Source organism: Podarcis melisellensis, assembly GCF_964234715.1.
Source record: "Podarcis melisellensis genome assembly, chromosome: 13".
In the NCBI taxonomy this organism is placed as follows: domain Eukaryota; kingdom Metazoa; phylum Chordata; class Lepidosauria; order Squamata; family Lacertidae; genus Podarcis; species Podarcis melisellensis.
In genome coordinates this window covers 24,085,458-24,109,570 of record NC_138545.1, presented here as the reverse complement: position 1 = coordinate 24,109,570, position 24,113 = coordinate 24,085,458, and the positions used below count along the sequence as shown (strand labels likewise).

Genomic DNA, 24,113 nt, shown 5'->3' with positions numbered 1-24,113 from the left:
TGGTGCTGTGGTCTAAACCACAGAGCCTAGGGCTTGCCAATCAGAAGGTCGGCGGTTCGAATCCCCATGACAGGGTGAGCTCCCGTTGCTCGGTCCCTGCTCCTGCCAACCTAGCAGTTCAAAAGCATGAAGTGCAAGTAGATAAATAGGTACCGCTCTGGTGGGAAGGTAAATGGCGTTTCCATGCACTGCCAGAAGTGTCTTATTCATGCTGCCCACGTGACCCGGAAGCTGTCTGCGGACAAAACGCCGGCTCCCTTGGCCTATAGAACGAGATGAGCGCGCAACCTCAGAGTCATCCACGACTGGACTTAACAGTCAGGGGTCCCTTTACCTTTACCATCACAGAGATTTGAAGCTTCCTGGTTCCTTTTTCTTTTACTGTCCCAGGGGAGAAGCTATGTTTTTTTCTTTTCCAACAGACATTCAACGTTCTGTGGTTACTACCCAGTCTTCATTGGGCTGTTTGTATTTGTTTCTCGGGGGGGGGGGGCTAAATAATAATAATAATAGTTTTCATACCTTAGGGTTCCCTAAAGCATATCAGTACTTCTCTTTTGCTTCTCGGTGGCATCATTTTAGCTCCAACCCTGTTAGGACACACTACCTGAGTTTGATATTAGGAGGAGTGATGAAGAAATCCAAGATTAACAGCAAAGACACAAGACTGTGCCTTTCTAACTTAGTTCTTACTTCATGCAAGATCGTAGGCTGTTACCAAGAAGTAACAGAGCCCACTATTAATACTGCAAGCCAAACGTGAGGCTGAAGTTGGTTTTGATTTGTAGCCAGGAAACAAACATCAGATTCCCAGCCCAAATCCAGCACTTATATTGCCTACAGAAACCTTGCGCTCCTTTAAATTAAATGCAGGCATGCGGTCCTATTCAATGTTCAAAAGCCAAACAAACAATTTAAATACAAAAAGAGATGCGAGTTCAGAAAAGGAACGAGTTCCTGTCTATGCTGCTATCGTTTGGTGGGGAGGAATGGACGTTTTTGCCCAATCAAAGCAAACATCCGAAAGGTCTGTAGATCTTCCCCGAGCATCTAAACCAGAAAATGGACCCTGCGCGTCAGTCTACACTTCCAAGTCTATGGCGATCTCATGTTCAGCCCCAGGGGCTTGTGGGAAGGCATCTCAGCCCCCACCCACCGAAGAAGTTAAAGAGCCTGCGCAGGTTTAAAGGCTCGCAGTAGCTGCAATCTACACAAACCGGCTTAAGCAGCTTGCTGAGCCAATAGGAGCAGCTGTGTGTGAAAGAGCACATTCACAAACCACGGGAAGAAGCAATTGGAAGCAGCCAGTTTTGTGAAGGCAGCGTAGCCCCAAGCCACACACTTAGAGCTTTGTTTTTTAGCAAGGAATGCTGCATCAATGTATGAGGATAAAATTTAAAAAAAGTATTTGCACCACCTTTTCTGCACACAGATTGCTGCACTCTGTCCTGCCTGGATTATTTACTCCTTTTCTGGGAAACTAACACAGATGACTGCCAAATTAAAGAAGCCCTAACTTTGTAATGTTCTCTATTATGCTCACTCACTCCGCTGTCCCGCAGATGTTCTTCATCTTTTCCATTACTCCCATTCTACTCTGGGCATTCTTTTGTTTCTAATCTATTGCACATATTCACCTATTCCTCAGTTCCAACTACAGTGGCACCTCTAGTTATGAACTTAATTCATTCTGGAGCTCTGTTCTTAACCTGAAACTGTTATTAACTAGAGGTGTGCTTTCGCTAATGGGGCCTCTTGCTGCCACTGCGCTGCCGGCACACGATTTTCGTTCTCATTCTGGGGCAAAGTTCTCAACTCAAGGTAACTCTTCCAGGTTAGTGGAGTTTGTAACCTGAAGCGTTTGTAACCTGAAGCGTTTGTAACTTGAGGTACCACTGTATCTGCTTTTCTTGTTTGTCCCCCATCACACAGCTGTGTAACCCCATCTACTTCCACATCTCACAGAAAGAAGTTTCCTCCATCCCTACCCTTTAAAGATGGACTCTTGCAAAGATAAAGTTGAACACATTTAATACAGTAATGGCAACCAGCTGCCTCTAGGCATATTTGGCTTTAGAGCAATAATTTTTTTTTAAAGATATAAATCCAAACAGGAGGCATGCAAACAGGAAAAGAAACAACAAGAGAAACTTGTGGTAGATCAGATGTTGGAACTTTGGGAGCAGGGAAACCTAGGTTCACATCTGTACTTGTTGACTGGTCTTGAGCAAGTAGCTACTGAAAGCCAGTATCCTGTTGAACAGTGCTGCATTTGAGCCATGGAGAACTCAGTCGAAAGCTTCACCCTGCCATGAAGGTCTTTGCATGACCTTGGGTCAATCAGGATCCTACAGGGTTGCTGTGCAGATGAGGAGTGGCAGGGAAGTCCCATGCATGCCACCCAAAATATGAGCTAAAAATGGAACATATACATCAATGGCCAGCTCTCTATTTTATCTCATGGCTGTTCTGAGGATAAAAATGGGATAATCCTGGAGGAACGGTGCAATATACACATGATAAATAAATAAAACAAAGAAACAATTGAGGAGTTTAAAAAAGGAATAACTATGTCCCTAGAACTACTGGGAGGCAGTGCCAAACTCAGCTAGGACTTTTTTATCAGCCTCAGGTATGCTGTTCTGGCGAGTGCACCTGTATCAAATTACACTCTGCAACTAGCTCTGGGCCCTTTGTTCTGTGCCAGACTCTCTACACTCACCAGCATGCATATAAATATTTAGGAAATGGTAATGCTTGACAGCTGTTTAGTAATAAGGAAACAGACACTGCCTGCAGAATTAACCACAATAACACTTAATGGGCAGGTGCCGGGCAGGGTGTATTTACAGCTTTTTTGGCAGGTGATTTTGAAGTATAGGAACGGTGCAGTAAACATTGGTAAGAGCTGGACTGTGCTTGTAATGCATATTCCTCAAAAAAGTCAAAAAAGAAAATTGTGTATGGTACTGGAACAACTTGCATTGAACGGCAAATAGTGCTGGCAATATCGAGTGTATGTAAATAAAAGGAGATTTTATTTATTTCGGTTTTGCAAAACTTCTTAGGAATTGAACAGGAGCTGGAAGTGAGCACTGTGGTCATCAGGTTTGCTAACAATGCCAAGTTATTTAAGGTGGTGAAGATACAAGGCAAACGTGAAAAGCTCCAAACACAGATCTCTCCAAGCTGGGTGAATGGACAATAAAGCCAGATAAATGACAAATGATGTTTGGTGCAAGCTAAGTGCTGTGTGATCGCACTGGGGCAAAAAGCAAATAGAAAAGCCACCCCCCACAATCTTAGTTTCGCATATATTGAACTGGCAGCGACTGATCAGGAAAGAAATCTTGGGACTGTTGTGACAAACAACTCCATGGAAATGGCAGTGCAATGTACAGCAGCCATGAGGATGGTGGATTCCACACTAGGAATTATTAGGAAAGGAACAGCAAAGAACATTGCCAATATCATACCAATCTTTGATGAGGCCACACGTGGAACACTATGTACAGTGCTGGTTGCCTCATCTCAAGAAGGATATTGTAAAAACTTACAGGGGGGAGAAAAGGAGAACCAAAGTGATTTGGGGGCTGGGGGCTTGGGGCTAGGCTGGAACACCTGCCCTACAGGGAAAGACTAGAGCTGTGGAAGCTTGACTGAGGGTGTGGGAGTGATCAATGGTCTGTCAGTTTACCCTGCTACACAGGGTTCTTGTTGTATTAAAGGATGGAAAACCTGTATTCTCAGAGAGACAGACTTGGCCCCATCTCTGTCAATGTTCAGTCACCAGCCCAAGACTTTTCCATTCACCCAGGCCTCCGGTTAATTCATTTTGCCTCATGTGGTGGTGCTCATCTTTTAGTGGGGTGGGTAGGACTTGACTCTTATTTATTATTGGATGAGCATTTTATGTATATTGCTACTAGTGATTAAACCTTCTCTGGTTATAAATTGTTTTTATAGCCTGTATTTTACTGTTTTCAAGTCGCTTTGAGACTTCATTGCAAAAAGGTAATGTTAAATGAAATTAATGTTGATGATGCCCTGAACTACTTGGGAAACAGGGTAGAATATATCATTATTATTACGTTTACAGAGTCTCTGTTTGCAATTCACGGCGCAAAACTGGGATGGCAGGTGACAGCAGCACATTATGCTACTGGAAGAACAAACAAGTAGTGTCAGCCTCCCAATTGGTCCCTAAATGTTTTGTCTTTGAACATGCAAAGAGGACCTTTCTTTCACCCACTGAACAACCACAGTTCTGATCATTACATATTCTAAGACTTCCAGGTTCCCTAGTCAGACCAGAGTCCTGGCGCCAGCAAACCAGCTAATGGGCCTTGGCGGTTTTTGTGGCCTTTAACAATCCAACAGGTGATCCCGGCCTGCCCGCCCCCAAAACACATCAAGGAGATGAAACGTTATCTACTGCTAATGTCTGCACAGGAAGTCGCTATGAAAGGCAGAGCTGCATAGAGTCCACTTGAAAAGTTGGCTATTCTACCTGACGCTGCTCGTTTAAAAAAAAAAGGCGTGTGGGAAAACAATTCCACTTAAAAGTTAGCTCCCAAACGGTAGAATTTGCAGACTTTCTGAACTCGACTTGCACTGTATAAAACTATTGGTGCACGGAAGTAGGACATTCACTTGTTAGGCAGCAAACTTACAAAGCAAGCACAAACAAGGAGGGTTGGGGTTTTTTTGAGCAATCACTTTGAGGCTGCGATCCTATTCACATTTACCGGGAATAAGACCCAAGGAGCTTAGAGGAACTTCCAAGTCGATGTGCGCAAAACCGGAGCGCAGTTTGTTCCATACTGGTAAAAAACAAAACAAAAAACCCAGCTGTAGTTTATCTGTTCTGTTTGGCTTTCTTTATCCACCAACACACACACACCGATTGTGTCCCCGTTACAGCCACCCCAACTCACCCTGAAAAGATCTTGCATTCCCCAGCTGTGCAGCGGGAAAAGGAAGCCCCTACTTCCAAAACAACCGGGGCGGCTCTAGGACCCAGAAAGCTCCGCCCGTTAACCCTTTCTCGTCTTAATTAGCAAAAATTTAAGGCTTCGTTTGAAACGGATATGAGCGCCGCGTGCCTTTTTTTCCAACGCCGGGAAGCTCATCGCCGGGAACAAATGAAAGAGCGAGCGAGAGGAAAGTGCCTCTGAACATAGACAACGTGTTTTGCCAACGCCGCTGCATAACCACGGCCAATTTCCCACACATCTGGGATCACCAGGGGGAAGGACTTCCCAGGTCAGAGGGATGTGGTTTCCGGGCAGCTCTGAGCCCCGGTACCTCTTTTTTTATTATTTGGAAATTAACCGCCGGCAGAAGCTCAAGCAGAACAGCCCGCAGCAGCAGCCGCAGCAGCCGCCCTGGCGAAAGTTGCATTTTCAGAACCACTAGACACAGATGAGAGTTGCACCTTTTAGCCACCCTGCCGTGATTTGTGTTTAGTGCATGCTGCCGGGCAGAACTTAATTTCAGCCAGGGCTCACCAAAGGTATAGTTGCCTCGTCCTGAGCTGCTGCAATGTTCTAGGTACCTGGTTGCACCTGCTCCTCTGCCCGTTTGCTTTGTGCAGTCGTAGACCGTAGAAATGAGCAGCGCATCAGCTGCCGGGCGAAGAGTTCTGAATAACCTGGAAACTTGCTGGATGGAGAAATGACTTCTCCGGGGGTGGGGGTGGAAACCGGCGTTACTACCTGCCGCTTTTAAAAAGTGCTCCCTTGCTTCTCTTTGACTAGATAGGATAGCGGGGTGGGGAGACAGAGAGAGTCTAGTCCAGACCACTTAAAATCTTGCGGGAGGGAACGTTAATTTATTTCGGCTGTCAAAGGAGGGTTTAGAAATGCTTCTTAATAGCCTGTTTTATGACCCTGCGAGAGCAATGGGAGGAGTTAAGGGCGCTCACCAGTAACGCTGGCAAGAAAGCGGCTTCAGTCAAGTCATTAAATACCGGTAAATATGCCTGCAATCCTATGCACGTTTCTTTGGGACCAAGCCCCACTAAACCTGTCGCCTAGGGTCTGTGCAGCCTGATCCTGCGCCCGCTTGCTCGGAAGTAAATCAGATTCGGGTTCATTGAGACTTGCTCCCGGGCAGATATGTTTAGGCTATAGCTTAGTGTGAAGACTAGGTAGCTACATCTATGTGTGCTGTAGAGTGAACATCATGCACTTTTTCTTTGGTTTAGCGTTTTGATAAACTGAGGCTGCAATCCTAAACATTCTTACTAGGGAGTAAGGTCCACTGAACACGGTGGGGCTTCCTGCTGAGTCAACGTGCATAGGATTGCTTGTGAGCTTTGGACTGGAGTTTCTGCAGGGACAGGGTGTTCTGGTGCAATAGTACTGAAGGGGTTGGAAGAATTGCACCTGCCAAAATTTCCTTTTCTACAATTAATACATGTGCAGAGCTCATCTAAAGTGTGGAGAATTATTTATTGATTCACAGCATGGCAATCATTTACTGTATCTTCCGTTTTGACATCTGGACTGGGCACTGTAAAGTGAGTCATGCTGTTTACTGGGGGGGGCGGTAGATGTAAGGAAACGAGGTAAGGAGAAAGGGGGTTGGAGATTTTGCACCCTGCCTTGTTATAAACTGCATGAAAGTGTTTTAGAATTTCGTGTTTCTTTTTGTGATATTAGCTAAAGCTGCAATCTGTAATTGATTAACTAACTGCAGTTTAATCAGCTGCAAAGGCATCCCTGACAAATAGGGGTAAGATATTAAATGGTGGGCTTTCCCCCTTCACACCCACACAGAAGTTAATCCCTCTTCTAAACTGTCACATACAAACAAGCGAAGAATACTTTCCCCCTCCAAAACTACTGTTTTATTCATATGCAAATCAAACAATCAATTAAAACCCATTCAGCCATAATGCATTGTACCTCAAATATTGTTCCTGTTTTCCAGAGGGAATAGATGCTGACTAATGGCTCAGTGTCTTAAAAGAAGCTAAACCATGCTATATTTCAAACAGTCATAGAAACATAGAATTGTAGAGTTGGAAGGGACCTCAAGAGTCATTTAGTCCAACCCCCTGCAATGCAGGAATCTCAACTAATCCTTGACAGATGGCCATCCAACCTCTGCCTCTAAACCTCCAAAACAGGAATCCACCACCTTCAAAGGGAGGCTGTTCCACAGCTGAACATCTCTTACCATCAGAAAGTTTAAAATGTTACCTATTATCAATTGTAAATAAAGCCTCCCTCTTGATGCATCTGATTAACCCACCAATCATAGTCACATTCAGAGTTTAAACCAGGCTTTAATTTTGGAATCTGGAAATCATACTTGCGCTATGCTGGGGTAATTTAGTGCTTATTATTGATAAAATTTATAGAGGGTGCCTCTGAACATGTGCAAAGTGCCTTTTCCTGAGCATTAGGGCAGCCACCATCTGGCAGGCATTCTTTGTTTTTCAACAGCTGCATAAGGGGCAGAAACTTAGCAGAATAAACTTTCCCCTATCAACCTCTTCTCCTGGCTCTGAATTGCTGCACCTGTTCAATTGCTTCCTGTCATGTAGTTGTTAAGAGCACTGGAGCCCAGAAAAAAAAAGGCACAGCTGACTTCAACGAGTGGAGGGAAAGGTTTCTTGGAATCTTGAGAGCTCCAGCACTTTATGCAGCATACATCATTGAGGAGCTCTCACAAGCCAATCCAGTGTGCAACTTCTCAGGTGTTTTGCAGAACTCAATTAGGCTGTCGCTAGGGCCTGGGTCTCCTCAAGTGGCAGGATGAGCTGGTGGTAGAATCTAGAGATGGTGGGGTGGGTTACACCACTTCAGACCAAAGGTGGGGACATTTTTGTTGGCTCTCCCACTGCCAAGCTTCCTGCAGATAAAACAAAAAACAAAAAAACTTAGCAATTTAAGAAGCTGATCTCAGACCATTTCCTACTGCCTCAACTTCCCCGGTGTCTGTGGGTTGTTGTTGTTGTGACTTTTTAAATTTCTTATTATTATTCGAGGTGCAAATGTTGCCCATTCCCACAATCTCAAATGATACTGCCCTTTCTAGTGACCCACGATTCCCCCACCTCATTCTGCTGTATGTGGTGACCCCCATCTCCTCCCCAGGTGTATTTAGAATGAGCAGCTCTCCCCTATAAATCCCAACATGGGTGGTTAAAGCCAGCCATTTCCCTCACCCTTTGAATGGGTGCTTATGTGCAAGGGAGTGGGGAATTGTGTTTTTTTTAAAAAATCTGTGTTAAACCTGTGGAACCAGAGGCTGGTATTAATACTTAGGTTTATTTATGTGAAGTAGAAGGATGTGATGTTGTGTATGTGGTAACAATACTCCCTTTTAAAAAGTGAATGTTTCAGGTATTTCACAGCTGCATGACCAACAGAAGTCAACTGGTAAATAGCAGGAAAGTGCTTCTAATGTTGTTGTTAAAAGGCACAGAATTTATCTTTTTCTGTAGTTAAGTGATAATGTTCTTAAGAATGTGCTAATCCCTGCACATAGATGGCTAAAAAAAAACCACACAGTTTAGGCCTGCCTGGAGGCTTAAACAACTTTTTTAGAAGTATAAACTCTGGTATGCATGTGGCCATAGAAACTAAGCACTGTGGGCAGATAATAATGCGCATGTATTTGTGAAGGTGATTATTGTGCATGGGTGGGGGCAGAATCCTGGAAAAGAAAGGAGCCCGGCAGTCCGGCTAAGTTGATGGCCTTCTTTTGTGAAGCCAATGCTCTCTCCTGGGCTGGCCTTTTGTCTGCAATGCTCGGCCAATTGCATACATTCTTAACAGTGCTCTACTGTTTGTGGGAAATACAAAGTGGTCTGTGACCACATGGGTGCAATGAGGCCTAGTCAGTTGCACAGCCCAGTTGATCTGAGCATGCTCAGGGTGGGTGGGTAGGGGGAGGGCGGAGAGGAGTGGTGCCATCCATTCCAGAAAGCAATGGGAATTGCAAAGGCAAGAAGTGGGGCTAAGGCATTGACTATCTGAGGCAGCTGTGGCGAACACTTGGGTGGACTTGGAAGGGTGCAAGCTGATGCTCGCTGGACTTCTTGGTTGGCAAGAAGCACCGTTGCACGTGAGAAATCAGACCAGTAAGAGCTACCCACTCCCCCCTCAAAAAACACCCTGTGTTTCATTTTTCTGTCCTTTCCTGACTTCATCCTTTACTTCGCTTGTTTGATTTTATTGCAGTGGTTTTTGAACAGGGCATAGTAGGATTGCTATATATATATATATATATATATATATATATATATATATACACACACACACACACACACACACACACACACACAGAGTCTAATAAGTGTATCAGTTAATACATTTGCAGGTACTGAGGTGAACAAATGTGTGTAGGCAGGGGGAAAGAAGGTAGCCCCAAGATCTGGCTCAGAATCGCACTAGGTGTTCCCAGATTTCTCTGGTGTAAAAAAAGTAATAGGTTTGCCTTCTCTTGATGGGGTTATGCTCCCCATGAAGGAGCGGGTTCGCAGCTTGGGGGTACTTCTGGATTAGGGTTGCCAGATGTTCCTGGGGACAGTCTCCAGATTTGCAAATCTGAAATGTAGCAGCAGCAGCCCAGAGTCGACCTGGTAGCGCAGTTGGCTCTGGCTGGCTTCAGGAGCTGCTTGCTGCCATGGCACCTGCCATTTTCCCTCGCCGGAAGTCCCCATATGATGTGTTGCGCACAAGACACATCATATGGAGACTTCCGGGAGGCAAACTGGTGGTCACCACAGCAGCAAGCAGCTCCTGAAGCCAGCCAGAGCCAACTGCGCCACCAGGCTGGCTCCAGGCTGCTGACTGCTGCTGCCACTGCTGAAGGGGAACCGGGGATGTCCAGCGGTACAGATCTCCTGCCCCCTTCCCCCTTTGTTTTGACTGATCGGGGAAGGCTCAGGAGTTGCAGGCGGGTGGCCATTGCCCAGTTTTATTAAAAAACTGTGCATTTATGTTTCACAGGGTGCAAAAGAAGGGCTTTGCACCTTTATACAATATGCATGTGTGCTTGGGCCCAGGATCTTTCTTTGCCTCACCATCCCTACTACTGGCTTCCTGTTGCTACTCAGCTTCAAAAAAAATAAGAGAGTCCCCAGATTCATTGGAAAAAATCTGGTAACCATATTCTGGATCCCTTGCTGTTGCTTGAGGCTCAGATGGCCTCAGTGGCACAGTGTGCCTTCCATCAGCTTCAGCTGGTGGCCAGCTGCACCCCTGTCTGGACAAGGATAGCCTAACTAATGTTGTCTACGCTCTGACAACCTCTAGGATAGATTACTGCAATGTGTTATATGTAGGGCGGCCTCTGAAGACAGTTTTAAATGTAACCAAGCCCGCTTTTCGATGCAGAAGGAGCCAAAATGTGTGCTTGCTTATTTTACAAAATGTATACTGATTGACTGTAGTAAAACCTCTAAGAGGTTTGCAAGAAATGTGTTGCTTATTTTCAAATACGTACCACTGTTACACACCCTTTTCAGAAGACAGAATCAGATTGTTTTTGCTTGTTTGTTTTGCTTGAACTTTCTGTTCCTTCATTCTAGCTAATATGATATTTCAAGCATAAGAAATCTCTTTCACAAGACTGGCAAAATGGTAGATTTTAGGAGCCCTTGTTGACCTATGGATTGATTGAAGCCTGCTGCCTTGTTAATAATGTTGCTGAAATTACAATTTAAATGGTTCTAATTCTTACCAATTTTTGTGTAATTATCACCCCTCTAGGTTGGCATCAAGACAGCCATAGGAGCTTTCCGCAGCTGATAGCCTCTCCTAGTGGCAAATTGGGTGTTGGAAACCCTAGTGAAAGGCCACATAAACTCAGAAACCGATTCAAAAATGAGGAGGAAAATGGCAGCCAAGCGGAATATGGTAGCTCAGTATCTCCAGTGTCCGGCACCACTGGAGCAAAGAGTGCAGCCATCAGTGAAAATGGAGAAGGAGCCAGACCCAATGGGTTCTGACGCACTGGGGATATCAGAGGGTTCAGTGAAAACCTATCGTATTGTGCAGGTTGGGACAGCTGGAGGCGGCCTAAGACTGATAACACCTCAGCAGACCAGGAGCGAACGGCTGGAAACACCCCAGCGGTGGGAGATTCAGGGGCAACAGGAATTGCCAACTCCAGATCTCACACCAGTTCAGTCGCCGGCGTGGAGGAACCTGCAAGTGCCAGAACTCACATTGACGGAAGACGTTGAGACCTACCTGGCTACCTTTGAGGACGTGGCTGAGGCCTGCAAGTGGCCGAAGGAACAGTGGGTGACGCGGCTCATGCCCGCCCTCAATGGAGCCGCGCTCCAGGCCTACAATAACTTGGATCCCAGAGAGAGCGGGGATTATGGGAAAGTGAAGGCCGCCATCTTGCGAGAGGATGCCGTCAGTCTGGAGAGGCAGCGCCAGAACTTCAGGCACTTCCGCTACCAGGAGGCCGAGGGCCCTCGCGAGGTCTGCGCCCGCCTGCGAGGGCTCTGTCACCGCTGGCTGGAGCCAGAAAACCGCACCAAGGAGCAGATTGTGGAGCTGTTGGTCCTGGAGCAGTTCCTGACCATCCTGCCAGAGGAAATGCAGGACTGGGTTCAGGAATATCGCCCCAAGACCTGCGTTCAGGCCGTGACCCTGGCAGAGCATTTCCTGCTGAAACAGCAGGAAGGCGAGAGGTGGGATCAGCAGGTGAGAACTTTTTGTAGTAGTAACTGGAAGATTTAGGAAGCTGAGGAAGTTTTAGATCATGTTGCTGAGGTCTACTGCAAGATCAAAATGCTTGCGCAGAACCCTGGGGAATATTAGTTTTATATTTATTAAAAAGTTTTTCTTTGCCATTTGTGCACAAGAATGCATATAAAACCCTAAGAGTAGTGGTTGCTATGTGGGTGCTGGTGTGCTGTGCTCTGAAGGCTAGAAACTCTGCCTTTTCTTTTGAGCTTGTAATATTTCATCCAGTATTGGACAAATTTCGTAAGGCTTATGCTAGTTTTTTAAAAACAAAAACCAAAAAACACTATAAGCTGATTCATGAGTCTAACTTTTTAAAATGGTATGTACTGCATGGTCACAGTCCCAGAATACACACCAAGATAACAGAATGTACACAACTGAGGTGGTGCAGTCCTCACAGACAGAGGGACTATACCACTACAAGTTGCACATACAGAGAGATTTGTGTGATAGGTGTGGAATCATGTCCCGTTTGGAAGCTATATTCACAGGAAGGGTATGTGGGGGAGGTTTGTTTCATTTTAACTTTTCTGTACGCTGCGGTTAAAAGTGGCTTGCAAACGAAATGGCTAACATCAATGTAGAAACTTCATTTTGTTAAATGTGAAGTCCTTTGCTAAACTGATTCATAACAATGAGACAGCAGTGCATGTGAGGAAGCAACAGGAGCCATGCCTTAACTCCTGCACTGTTAATTCAAGCCTCCCCCTTCACTGTGCACATTTGAATGAACCCTGAATCAGGCCTCTGCTCACCTAGTCCAGTACACATGCACATTCTCTCTCTCTTCCTCAACTGAATGTTGCTTTCCAGACAGAGCTCTTTCCTTGCTTGCCTTCCAATCTGTGCTCCTTTTAAAGTGATGGTTCCGGGGACTGAACCTTGTGCAGCCTTTATATTTTTTGAACTGACATGTCCAATTCTACAATGGTATGATCTTATGAACATACCCCTCTCTGGCTTGAATGGGGTCCTTGCTGCTTTTTCAGGTGCTGGGGCCTTTTGTACTCGAGGAGGCTGTGAGCTTCCCAGAAACTGAGCAAGTGCCCTTGGACACCAGGCAGACGATGCTTTGCAGAGATGCCAAGGAGGAGGTGAACGAAAATGCCACTTCATTGGGTAAGGATTTTGCAATAGCATTCTAATACAGGTGAGAGTATTAATGAGTTGCTCTCCTATACTGTTTTTCACTGTCTCTCTCTCTCTCTCTCTCTCTCTCTCTCTCTCTCTCTCTCTCTCTCTCTCTCCACCCCCCACCCTCTTGGAATATTTCCTCCCTTTCTCTCTGGGTTCCCAGCTCTGGGATTATTAACACAAGGTAGCCAGTGTGTTGTGCAGTACCTCGGAGAAAAATAGGCTCACGTGACACCTCTGTTGTGCATTGATTCTGTGCTTCAAGGAAGTCAGACTTAGCCTCAGTTATTCATGTCTAAAATGGCATATTTTTGTGGAACGCATTTGAGAGAGGTCATGAGGCTAAGTCCTGTTTTCAGTGCTAAGACTCATATTTGTAATGGGCTGCAACCAGACTAACGTAGTTTTACTCAGTTCCCATTAAAACCCAAGTGAAAAGTTAGCCAGTTAGACTTATGTCCACTTGATTTCTGTGTGGGAACCAAGTGCAATTAGCTTGTAGTGCAAAACTATGTGCATCTACTCAGAAGTAAGTCCCATGAAGTTCAATGGGGCTTACTCCCAAGTGACGTGGATATAAAATTGCGGCACAAGTCTGGATCCAACCCAGGACCATTCATTGTGTTAGTATGATCTTAAGTGTTTCTCTCTATGCTTTGTGCAATTCAGAGTGTTGGTCCTAGCCTTTGAAGCCTACATGGTTAAAGATTGAAATACCTTTACATTGCCTTCTTCCTGCATCAGTCTGCCTGTCCACTGAGATCATCATACAGAAGGCATTTCTCAGGATTCCCCCATCAAGGCAACCAGAGAGAGCGCCTTTTCAGTGGTGGCTCCTAGCCTTGGCATCTCCTCTGTAGGCAGCCCCCTTGGTACTATAATTTAGAAACCAGGCGGAAACATTTGTGTTTTCCCAGACTGTTAAGAGCTGCTAATCTTAGCATGTTTAACATTGTACAATTTTGGATGGTTCCTGTCTATTTGAATGGTTTGTTGTATGATTTATTATTTTTTTAAGTATACTTTCCTTGCTACTTTATTAACCACCCTGGACGCATTAATTTATGTTGAAGATCCAGGTTATAAATTATGTAAATAAGTAACTAACTGGAGGTGACAGCGCCAGGGCGTGTGCAGAGTTGACAGCCAGTGTTTAGTAATGATTATAGTATTGAAATAGGACTCAAATCCCCCCCCCCCTTGGCTGTGAAGCTCATTATGTCACTGTGCAGCCGCCACCTCTCAGTCCAATCTACCTTACAGGATTATTTGTTTCAGTTGCTGCATTTATATAGCTGCTCCACAACAGGAGCATACCACCACCAACATTTAAATTCAGGATAAAGCAAACCAATCTGTAATAAGTATTTCCTTTTTTTAAAAAACGGACCACAATTAAAATGCTTAATTGAGAGGTTATAAAGGATAGAGAAGAACCATGTGGACCACCCTAAATAAACTTCTGCCTCCCTTGCCCAATGTAGAATCTTAACTAGTCCCCACATATTTAAGAAGGGAGGTGAAGCAATAGGTTATAAATCAGATTGCATGCCTTCCAGCAGCAACCCTTCAGCTTTTGGCACCTCTCTCACACACACACCACCTTCTTTCCAACAGAGAAATTATCAAGCGTTTCTACTAGTCTGATAGATTGCTTAAAATGGGATTTTTTCTTTCCATCCAGCAGGTGAAGAGATCCAGACCAAAAACGAGGGGGGCTTTCTAATACAGGAAAGCATAAAGAAGCAGAGAAGCCGGATGCTCCCCACCTTGCAGCCAGCCCAGTTTGCCTGCCAGAACGTCGACGGCCAGCAGCCTGCGAATAAGCAAGACGCGCTTTTCCCGTGCCCCGAATGCGGGAAGAACTTCTCTCGCAAATCCACCCTCACCAGGCACCGGAGGGTCCACACTGGGGTCAAGCCCCACCAGTGCACCGAATGCGGGAAAAGGTTCCTGCACAAATTCAACCTGGTGAACCACATGAGAACCCACCTGCGGGAGGAAGCGAGCCGCTGTTCCCTTTGCGGGAAGAATGCAAAGTGGAATTCGGGCCAGGGGGGCCACGACAGGAAGGCCGGGTGCTGCGAATGCGCAGAAAGTTTCGGGCTGCAGTTCAGTGCAGAGCAGAGCATGCAGGAGAGAGAAGAGCCCTTCAGCTGACTTGAAGGCAAAAGCGGGAATTGTAGCTGACTTGAATGTAGAGAATTTTTTTTTTAGGAAATACTCTAAACCTAGGGGATCTTTTTTATTTTTATTTTTGTCCTGGAACTCTTTAGAAGCAGGAACTGCCTTCAGATGACGAGGTGGTTACCTTTAACATAATCGAAGCAAAGAATGCCTTCAGCAGCTCAGATGGGTTGATTGTTTGTTTGTTTTCCTTTGGATGTTTGTCAGTTTGTGGAGGGGAGTGGGGTGGAAGAAGGCAAAGAAGCCCCAACCTGCATTTACAGTGGGAAATATTTGCTCCTCCTTATGCCGTTGTGAAAGAGAGTGAAAGATGGACAAGGATCCCTGTTGTGTCAGTTGCACAGGACCTACATGCAGAACTAGTAAAAACTACACACAAACACAATGTGATTGAACGGCATCTTATCCACATACACACACTTTTCAGCTGACAGAATAGCTGTCTGAATATTGAAATCTGAGCAGTGAAAAGATAAGCTTCACGCTCAAAACTTATTATCATAAATAGGAATGCAAGCTCAAAGTATCTGTATTGGATGACCTGGAAAGCCATGTGGATGGGTGCCAACCAATCATATTTTGGCTAAGAAATGACATAGTCAGAATTCTGTTAGTTTGGAGCAAACTCCTGGTAATGTGTCACCTCAAAGGCCTTCAAACCACTTCCTCCTTCATGGTGGTCTTTAACAAAACATACTCACTATTGCAACGTGGAGGAGATCTGTTCTACTGACATTCAACTTTTCTTTGTGTTTCTTTTTTCATAGCCTCTCAATTTAGAAGTGGAGCAATTCATAAAGAATATTTGTTGTCCATTCAAACTTCTACTTTTACAGTTTGTGGCAGGAGATCTCCCTCTTAAACTAGTTTTCTCCCCACCCACCCAATTAATTTACTTTTACTTTTAAGAATTAAGAGAGTCTCCATATTTTCACATGCCCCAGGGGGACCTTGGACTCGTGTTTTTTCCCTCAAATAACAGCTTTCCATACCACTAAAGCATTTCAAAAGTAGTTTGTGATAAGAAATGGGAGGTCTGGTATTCAAAAGGGTGGGGGAGTTTTTAAAAATCCTACTGCGTATGGCTAACGTAGCTTTTGGAACTCTGCCTCTGTTTATTTGTACAAGCCTGTCAAAACATGTTTCAGTATTTCAAGCCTTTCTAACACTACCAGTTTTAACCCCTGTAACACTGTTGATACACCAAAATTGCATGTTTGGAAACCTGCAATGGTTATAGCTGCATATGTAAATTTTAGGGTTTTTTTAAAAAAAAGAGAAAGAAAAAAAGGAATTGTTTTCGTAAAAATTTTTTATTAAAGCTTTATTTTTGTGTAGTTTGCACATTAAAAAAAGTTTAATGTTGTAATAACGATGTTTAATTCTACATATCCTGCTTAAGATGGCTACAACCATCCTTCAGTTGTTATCTCTTAGTTTATAACCCATGGACGATGAATAGAACCTGTGTTACATAACTTGTTGTGAAAAGAGCTCACAAAGCAGAATTAAGACTCCCAATTCCGTATACACTTAACTTACCTAGAAATAAGTTCCACTCAACTTACTGGGCATGGACTTCAGTCTGAGTTGACATGCATATAGAATTGCACTGTATGGGGCCCAGCTGCCAAAGTGTTTTAAGAATAGAAACATTGAGATGATTACCAAATCCTCCTCCTTAAAAATGCTCTGTTTTATTTTAAAGTCTCCTGTCAGCGTTAGAGAAGGAATTGTTTTAATGAATAACAAACGCCTTTCCCAAAGGACTCTGCAGGTTTGATGGCTGTGGTCCTGCCCATACATACACTCAGCCTCTCCTTCACACACCCCTATAACCCCTCTGCACAAATACTACATTTCCCCCCATCAACCACAGCTCTCTCTTCTCCGGCACAAAAGGGGGCATCTTGTCTGTCCGCCCAGGCACCCAACCTTGTGCAGATTGAGCCCTGGCAGCCCATTCAGGAATCTCTCCACGCGCCCACCTTCCAGAGCTGCTCGCGTAGTAATGAAGCCAAGGTGAGCTGCGCCCCGGCCACAGCAGAATTGCGCATCTTTCTCCCAAATGCACCCTCGCGAGTGGCCGAGATGCTTGTCAATCGGCTGGGGTGGGTGGGTGGGAGGGAGGCGAGGCTCATCCTTCGCTGGCTCTGGCGCGCTGTTTCTTCCCCCGGCAGCTTCAGCTCCATTCATTTCAGCTGCAGTCCGGACTCTTCTCCCTGGCTCGTCTGGTGCGCCCTGGCACTTGTATTGCGTGCCGTTGGGGTCCGAGCTGCCGTGCGGCAACGTGTCAAGACGACAGTACTTCTGCACCAGGAGCAAAGTGAAGCACTTCCTAAATCCACTTAACGATTCAGAAAGGAAGGAAACAGATTTGGATTTACTCATTTATACTGGCGTACATTTAGAAATGGTTTCTACAATCGAAATGAAATTCATCTCAAGGGAGGGGCTTGAATACCCGCTCAGTCGGCTGGCCCTGGGCCGATGAGCAATTTTTAAACTAGGCGAGGGCAAGAGAGCCTTTCAAACAAGAGGACCACCCTCAGTAAAGTCGGATCACAAAATAACACGCCCATGCCATCCTTTCGCCTGTGCCTTTTAGCAGCTGACCCTCAGGCGGAAGTTCAACAAGTGCAGCTTTCCCCCTAGTTTGTTTGTAGAGAAAGGACTCCAGCTACAAAACTTGTTTCGCGCCACGGTAATAAAGAGGGCCTCGTGAGCACGTGCAAAGTAAGGGAGCATTAGCCAGCCTCCCTTCAAAAATATTTCATTTAAGGACATTACCTCCGGCAAGAAGCCGGTGTGTGTGTGTGTGCATGCGTTGCTAATTCGTGACATGTTTGCCCTGCTCTTCCTCTGAGGAGCGCAGGGGGGCGCAGCAGTTTCCTTCTTTATCGGAGGTCTGTAAGGCTGTGAGAAAGTCACTAGCCTAACTTGAACCCCCATCGCTAAGTCGGGGTTCGAACCCAGCTCTTCCCTGGTCATCACCTGGCGCGCTGAGATTGCCGAGCTACTGCGACTTCCCAGTTCGAAGCCAAGCTCCTAATCTCGAGTGCGCGACTTGGCGTTGGCCAGGTAAGCGACGGGAACGCACTCTGCACACGCTCAGAGGCACCCTCTTCTTCGCGCGCCGTCCTCCCTCGTCAGCTCTCCTCGTGATCCTTTCCCTTCTGCTCCTCCAGCCACCTAGACTTTGCTCTTTCTTGGCAACGCAGTGCTGCCGTCCACGGAACAGGCTGCGTTGCTGGAAGCTCCAGCAGGCGGAGCTCGCGGCTCGCCTCCGTCGCCCAGCCGGAATCAGCAAGCGGGAGACGGAGCGCCCGGGTTTGTTTCGCTGGGAGCGGGCCTGGCTCTGTGGCCGCATCCCGGACAGGCAGAGATCCAAGGTGGCTGGAGGGGTTGAGGAGACAGCCGGCCAGGTATGGGTCCGATCCGGAGTCCTTTGCCGGGCGGAGGGGATGCGGAGAGTAACACGGGATTGGGACTCCCAGAGACAGCTGGGGGCGCTCTCTGAAGCTGGAAGGGTGGGAGTCGGGGCCCCAGAGCGCACAGCTCCGAATTGGCCGAGCTTATAAAATGCATGCATAAATACGTGCACTTTCATTTAAGCATATGTTCCCCTTCCTCATCATACAGGCATATATATTTTTGCATTTACTGCTGTATGGATTAAATGCACACATTTATGTCTCTTGCAGCATATGATGCATGTTTTTGTTGTGTCTGCATGCATGAATAAGGGTGAGTGAGTGAGTGAGTGAGTGAGTGAGTGTGCATCTATTAATGGGTGTGCAGGTGTGCTCAGATTTGTGCAAACCATTGTGTTTTATATGTGCCAGCCCAGGAATAGCTGTTTTCAGTTTCCTACTAACTTCAGTCCATTTGGGTGAGCCCAAGTGACAGGTGCCATTAACTTTTCCATTCTTGCACCCATACGCAGACATGCCATACTTCTTGTAGTACATGAACATTGTCACGACTTAGATATGACAGCTGCAGTGCATCCCCTGCCCTGCCTCAGCTTTACAATGGGCACCCCCAAAACTGCATCACATCTCTTGCTACTTACAGTCTTAATTCAGAGGCACCAACAACCTCCCATGGGCATGGTAATTACTAGTAGTTCAAAATATCCCCATATTTGGTACTTTTATAAATCTTCAGATATATTTTTTCTTCAGGTTACTTTTCTCCAAGAGTGGCAACAAGTCTTCATGGCATGATTGCCAGTGGATACTGGATCTCTGTAAAGAAAATACTTTAAGCATATTCACTTTGGCAGGTACTGTACTAGCTTCCTTAATTGTGTAACAAATGTGCAGTCCAGTTCCTTATATGACTTACTTCCAGAAAAGTGTGCATAGGATTGCAACTTCAACTACTTAACAAGAACACGTGTCCAGATTTGTGGAATCTAAATAGTGTTTTACATAATGTGTCTAAAACAAAATACAAAAGCCTGCATTTTAATATGGAGATATGCATCTTGTAGGAAAGGATAGATTGCAGAAGGTGTCTTAAGAGACATATGAAGTTTTTTGGGTGGAAATTGCTGGCTACAAATGCCATCACTGGAATGGCCAATCTCACTGCCTCCTCCTTCTGCTTTCTTTTATGATTTGAATGACTGTGCTCCTCTGCTCACAGATGCCATGGGGGACCTCGGCCTGGGCCGGGAGTTTCACACCTGGCACCAATTCAGCACGTTCTTTGATGACTGGTGTGAAAAGCACAAAGTGCTCTTCATCATCGCCAGCCTGAAGCCACTGATCTCACTGCGCCAGAACCCGCTGCACTATCAGCCCAGCCTCGCCGAGACACTCCGCTTCCGTTTTGTGCGTCTCATCTGCAAGCACAGTGGGACCTATGTGGGGCAGAGCACGGTGCAACGCAACCGCCTGTAAGTCCATCGTGTGTTTGATTATATAATGCCGTCTGTGTGCATGCTGCTGCACAGGCCCCATGCTCCAAGATGTTTACAAGCTAAAATTCTCTCCTATTCCCATTCCCCCAGTACAATTGAGACCCTCAAAGAGACATTGATTGTTCTATAGCTTAGCCTCCAGATGCTTTTAGATTCCACCAGCCCAAGTCAGTATGGTCAGTGGGCAAGGATGATGGGAGCTGTAGTCCAGCAACTTCTGGTGGGGCGCAGGTTGCTTATCCCTGCTCTATAGAAAGCAGAACCCTAGGATTTCTTCATAGGGCCTCACCGAACAAGATATTCCTTGTGTTGTAATTACTCCTCAATTAAGAATCCCAAGTGTATAGTGTAGAATTTGTCATGCTGTTCTGAATAAAACCTACAGAATTGGTTGGCCCTCTTGGCCTTTTTTGACATAAGCACTGCTAATAATAGTCATAGTCATAATAATAATAATATTTATACCCCGCCCATCTGGCTGGGTTGGCGCAGCCACTCTGGGTGGCTAAACTACAATACATTCAATTTTTTATTTTTTTAAAAAATGAAGCCATGGAAGATTTCTTTTGAAAAATCCACAATATGCTTGAGATATTTTTATTTTCCCCCACTCCATGTGAAATATTTCCTCCATGGGGGGACGGGGGTGGAGCCCCAGACAGGTAGGGACTGGCAGTGACAGCAGTTCCTACCAGTATCCATTGGAGTCCAGTGTCAACAATGCTATCGCTTCTTACTAAATGAACACCCTTTCCCCTCACCATCTCCTCCTTTGCAGCAGTGAGAAGATTGACTGCCCAGCCTCCATCACTCTGCGCCTGGGCCCCAAGAAGGACCGCTTGGTGGTGATTGAGGCCAACTTGGAACACAACCACCGCCTGTCGGAGCTGGAGTTTGCCCATCACTTCAAGCGGCACCAGCTGAGGGCCAGCCTAGGGCTGCCCATCCGCATCACCAACAGCATCTCCAAGCGCTTTCTGGCACCTGACCTGATCTGGAACCTGGAGGACTACAGCAAAGCCAAAGACAAGGGCATGTGCGACCTGCTGGCTGTTCTGGACGCTCTCTTCAAGGCAGATCCAGGGGCCAAAGTCAAACTTGTCTTCCAGGAGGATGTGGCTGTCCTCAACAGCATCTTCCTGGCCACCTCGCACATGCGCAAGCTTGTGCAACATTTCCCGGCTCGCCTCTTCCTGGAGCGCGCTGCCTGCCTTGATGCAGACTTTGAGCTCTACACCGTGCTTTGCCAAGATGCCAATGGGTGCGGGCGTGAGGTGGCCTACTGTCTAGCACGCCAGGGGCTGCCCGACCTCCTTATATTCATTGTGGCTTCACTGGTTCAGAGTGCCCCGGACATCAAGTTGAGGGTGAAGGTGGTCACAGTAGGGGCTGGGGTGACAGGGCTGGATGCGGTGGAGGAGGTCCTGCCATGTGCCCGGGTGCAGATCTGCCGCCTGCAGGTGTTGGAGGCCCTCTACCGCAGAGCTTGCGAGCTGGCTGTGCCGAAGGAGGACCGGATCCGTAACCTGTTGCTCAACCTGGCAAATGCTGACTCACCGCGGGTCTACAGCCAGTACCTGAGCGACCTGGAGGATGTCGCCCCACTCTCCTTTTTGCAGTACTTCCTGGAGCACTGGCACCCTCACAAGGGCATGTGGGTAGAGTGCTGGGCCTTTGAGAAGAACCGGGAATGCTCCTTCCTCGACCACCTTAGCACTCACCGCCGTAAGCTGCTGACAGCACTCACCCCTCCTATGGTGTTGGCCACCTGCGTTCAGGGCCTACTAGATCTCCAAGCCCTGCATGTGGAGACCTCGACATTCAACGTGGCACCTGTAGCTGAGCTGTACCACACCGCCTGCCTGCCCGACAGCGCTGATCTGGTGGCCGAGGAACTGGACCTGGTGCCCCATGCGCACTATGAGCTCAAGGACATGCCTGAGGGCTACCTCTTGGAGGGAAGCACCTGCTCTTTCCTGGTGAGCCAGGACCTGGCCACTTGCAGCTGTTCCATCTACATGGCTCACCAGCTGCCCTGCCGGCACATCTTTGCCGCACGCCTTTGGGTTGGAGAGCCTCTCTTTGACCCCTGCCTGCTTCCCACCTCACCAGATAGGCATCAAGACTGTACAGGCCAGGAGGAATGCTAGCTATGTTGCCCAAGTGCCGGTCCATTAAAGTGGCAGAACCACTTCAGTAATTGCCACTCCGGCACGAGGAAGATGCTGGCTGCCACACTTCTTTGGGTGGAAGTGATCCAGCCTGGGGCACTAGACAGATTACTGACCAGCCGTAGCTGGACAGATGTCTAGTACCCAGCCATATGCCCAAGGTTTGGTGGGTACTACAAAACATCACATGAGCACTGCCACATTCTAGGACCAATACTAACGGACCGATCGTCTTATTCAGTAGAAGGCAGCTTCCAGTGTTCCCAGGATGTTAGTTCTTTATGCAAGTCAAAGCACAGCTAAAAATTGCCAAGTTCTGACCTTTTTCAGTGAGCAGATCTGTGTACACACTGCCTTTAAAAAATATGTAAAGATTGTGCACCAACGTAGCTCATTTTTTTTGTGAGGAAAGCTAAATTCTGTATACATTACTTTATGCAATTTGCAGCACAATCCTGCGCAGAGTTCTATGAACCCATCTACTGAAATCAGTGGACTAAAGGTGTGCCTAGCTCGGCCTAAGATAGGGTGTTAAGCATATTCTAATATTGTTAGTTATAAGAGGAGGCAGAGAGCGGTGGAAGTCGCCGAAAGGCCATCAACCAACAGCAGTCCTGCTCAGCTCTCCCCTCGGCTTCTTAATTACCCCACCTTGAATATGTCTACTGACTCCAGAACCTGGATTTTATGCCTTGTATTAGTTCTCCTAGTAGCCAAATGCACAGAGCCCTAGGAATAAGCAATGTGTCTAAATGGATGGATGTATACCATGCTATCTGACTATCTGATCTAATAAATTCACTCATTTATTTATTCATTCAGAGATTTATATCTTGCCTTTCATAGTGTTGCATCCTCAGAAGGAAATGTACGTACAGTTTTAAAAAATAAAAATAACAATTAGAAATGAAGCATTGATTTGCGTATGGGCAGCAGTAACTAAAAAATTTCAGACCCACAATGGACTGAATTTTTTTCAAGCTTCTTAAAAACCAACAGACACTGAGAAGATCCTGTTTCTGATACCTGGAAATCTAAGCTCCTACCAGCAGTCCGGAGAGCAGAAACTAGACATGTAATGCTCAAGCAATCTCATAACAGGAGCAAGCAATCCTTCCAGTAACACAGTTGCAAACCATTAGTGCTTTAAAGGCCAAAGCCAGCAAATAGAATTGCACATGAAAGCAAATAGGCAGCCAATGTAACCCGTACTGAACATGTGTAATATATCTGAGCTCCCACATTCTTGCTGCTGCATTCTGCACCAACTGCAGTTTCCAAGCACCATCAACTATTCTTCAGTGGAATGGATATTTTGTGGCTTCCACAACAGTTTTTTTTAGATTTTCAAAGATGCCCCAATCAAGGTAAGGATGGGCTGATCTAAGTTAAATGGCACATTGCAAGGCAGGACTATTTGCACATTAGTGGCTAGGCTAGAGTTTTGAACTATTTTGTGTTTCTGTTTTCATATTGTTGGTAAAATGTCTGAAGAAAAATACACTGGGAATAAAGGTTTCCAGGATCAGAAGATCTTAAGCCTTCTCAGTTTTAAGACTGAGCAGAAAAACAGTGGATTTGGTTTGGATCTAAAGTGTTAACATGGTTATATGCCACTATTTTACATTAATACCAAATGTTCTAACACACCTTCAAATCAGTAGTGTCTGTTTTCTCCCAATAAGAGGAGCAACTGCCACAGTCCTATAAAAAGAGTACTGAAAACTGGAATTAAATCATTTAATGGTGCCTTCACTAACTGCATCAGCCCTTGCCTAAACTCACAAACATGGACTACATTTCCCAGCACGCACTTCGCTAAGCAGTTCGGAGTGCAGGACATCAAAAAGTGGAATGCGATCTTAAAAAAAAAATCCATTTTCTAGGATACCGCCGCCCGACCATGAGTACAGTAGTACAAAACGCTTTGGCTGCCTCAGATCGGACTTCATTTCCCAGCATGCCCAC

At 46.1% G+C, this 24,113-nt stretch overlaps 2 protein-coding genes across 8 annotated transcripts; both read left to right on the top strand.

Moving 5' to 3' along the window:
* The first annotated feature begins 5,090 nt into the window (after positions 1-5,090).
* Positions 5,091-17,103, top strand: LOC309355058 (uncharacterized protein). 4 transcript variants are annotated; one of them, XM_081885492.1, is made up of 4 exons: positions 5,091-5,265; positions 10,731-11,678; positions 12,713-12,842; positions 14,542-17,102. In XM_081885492.1, exons 2-4 carry the CDS (start codon positions 10,845-10,847, stop codon positions 15,015-15,017), a joined length of 1,440 nt encoding a protein of 479 aa, XP_081741618.1. In that variant the 5' UTR covers positions 5,091-5,265; positions 10,731-10,844; the 3' UTR covers positions 15,018-17,102. The 4 variants fall into 4 exon arrangements, with proteins under 4 accessions (XP_081741618.1, XP_081741620.1, XP_081741617.1 ...); XM_081885494.1 differs by lacking the exon at positions 5,091-5,265 and adding an exon at positions 5,290-5,515 and having other exon boundaries at positions 14,545-17,103; XM_081885491.1 differs by lacking the exon at positions 5,091-5,265 and adding an exon at positions 5,290-5,515 and having other exon boundaries at positions 14,542-17,101.
* Positions 17,104-17,436: 333 nt separating this feature from the next.
* ZSWIM9 (zinc finger SWIM-type containing 9) lies at positions 17,437-22,962 on the top strand. Of its 4 annotated transcripts, none has more exons than XM_081885481.1 (4): positions 18,183-18,469; positions 19,232-19,332; positions 19,698-19,950; positions 20,753-22,962. In XM_081885481.1, exons 3-4 carry the CDS (start codon positions 19,703-19,705, stop codon positions 22,122-22,124), a joined length of 1,620 nt encoding a protein of 539 aa, XP_081741607.1. In that variant the 5' UTR covers positions 18,183-18,469; positions 19,232-19,332; positions 19,698-19,702; the 3' UTR covers positions 22,125-22,962. The 4 variants fall into 4 exon arrangements, with proteins under 4 accessions (XP_081741610.1, XP_081741607.1, XP_081741608.1 ...); XM_081885482.1 differs by having other exon boundaries at positions 18,183-18,487; positions 19,248-19,332; XM_081885484.1 differs by lacking the exons at positions 18,183-18,469; positions 19,232-19,332 and adding an exon at positions 17,437-18,125.
* Positions 22,963-24,113: the final 1,151 nt, after the last annotated feature.

Coding starts and splice junctions, on each gene's coding strand:
- LOC309355058 (XM_081885492.1), top strand. CDS start 10,845: ATGAGGAGGAAAATGGCAGCCAAGCGGAATATGGTAGCTCAGTATCTC. Junction 11,679..12,712: donor GCGAGAGGTGGGATCAGCAG/GTGAGAACTTTT, acceptor CTGCTTTTTCAG/GTGCTGGGGCCTTTTGTACT. Junction 12,843..14,541: donor CGAAAATGCCACTTCATTGG/GTAAGGATTTTG, acceptor CTTTCCATCCAG/CAGGTGAAGAGATCCAGACC.
- ZSWIM9 (XM_081885484.1), top strand. CDS start 19,703: ATGGGGGACCTCGGCCTGGGCCGGGAGTTTCACACCTGGCACCAATTC. Junction 19,951..20,752: donor ACGGTGCAACGCAACCGCCT/GTAAGTCCATCG, acceptor CCTCCTTTGCAG/CAGTGAGAAGATTGACTGCC.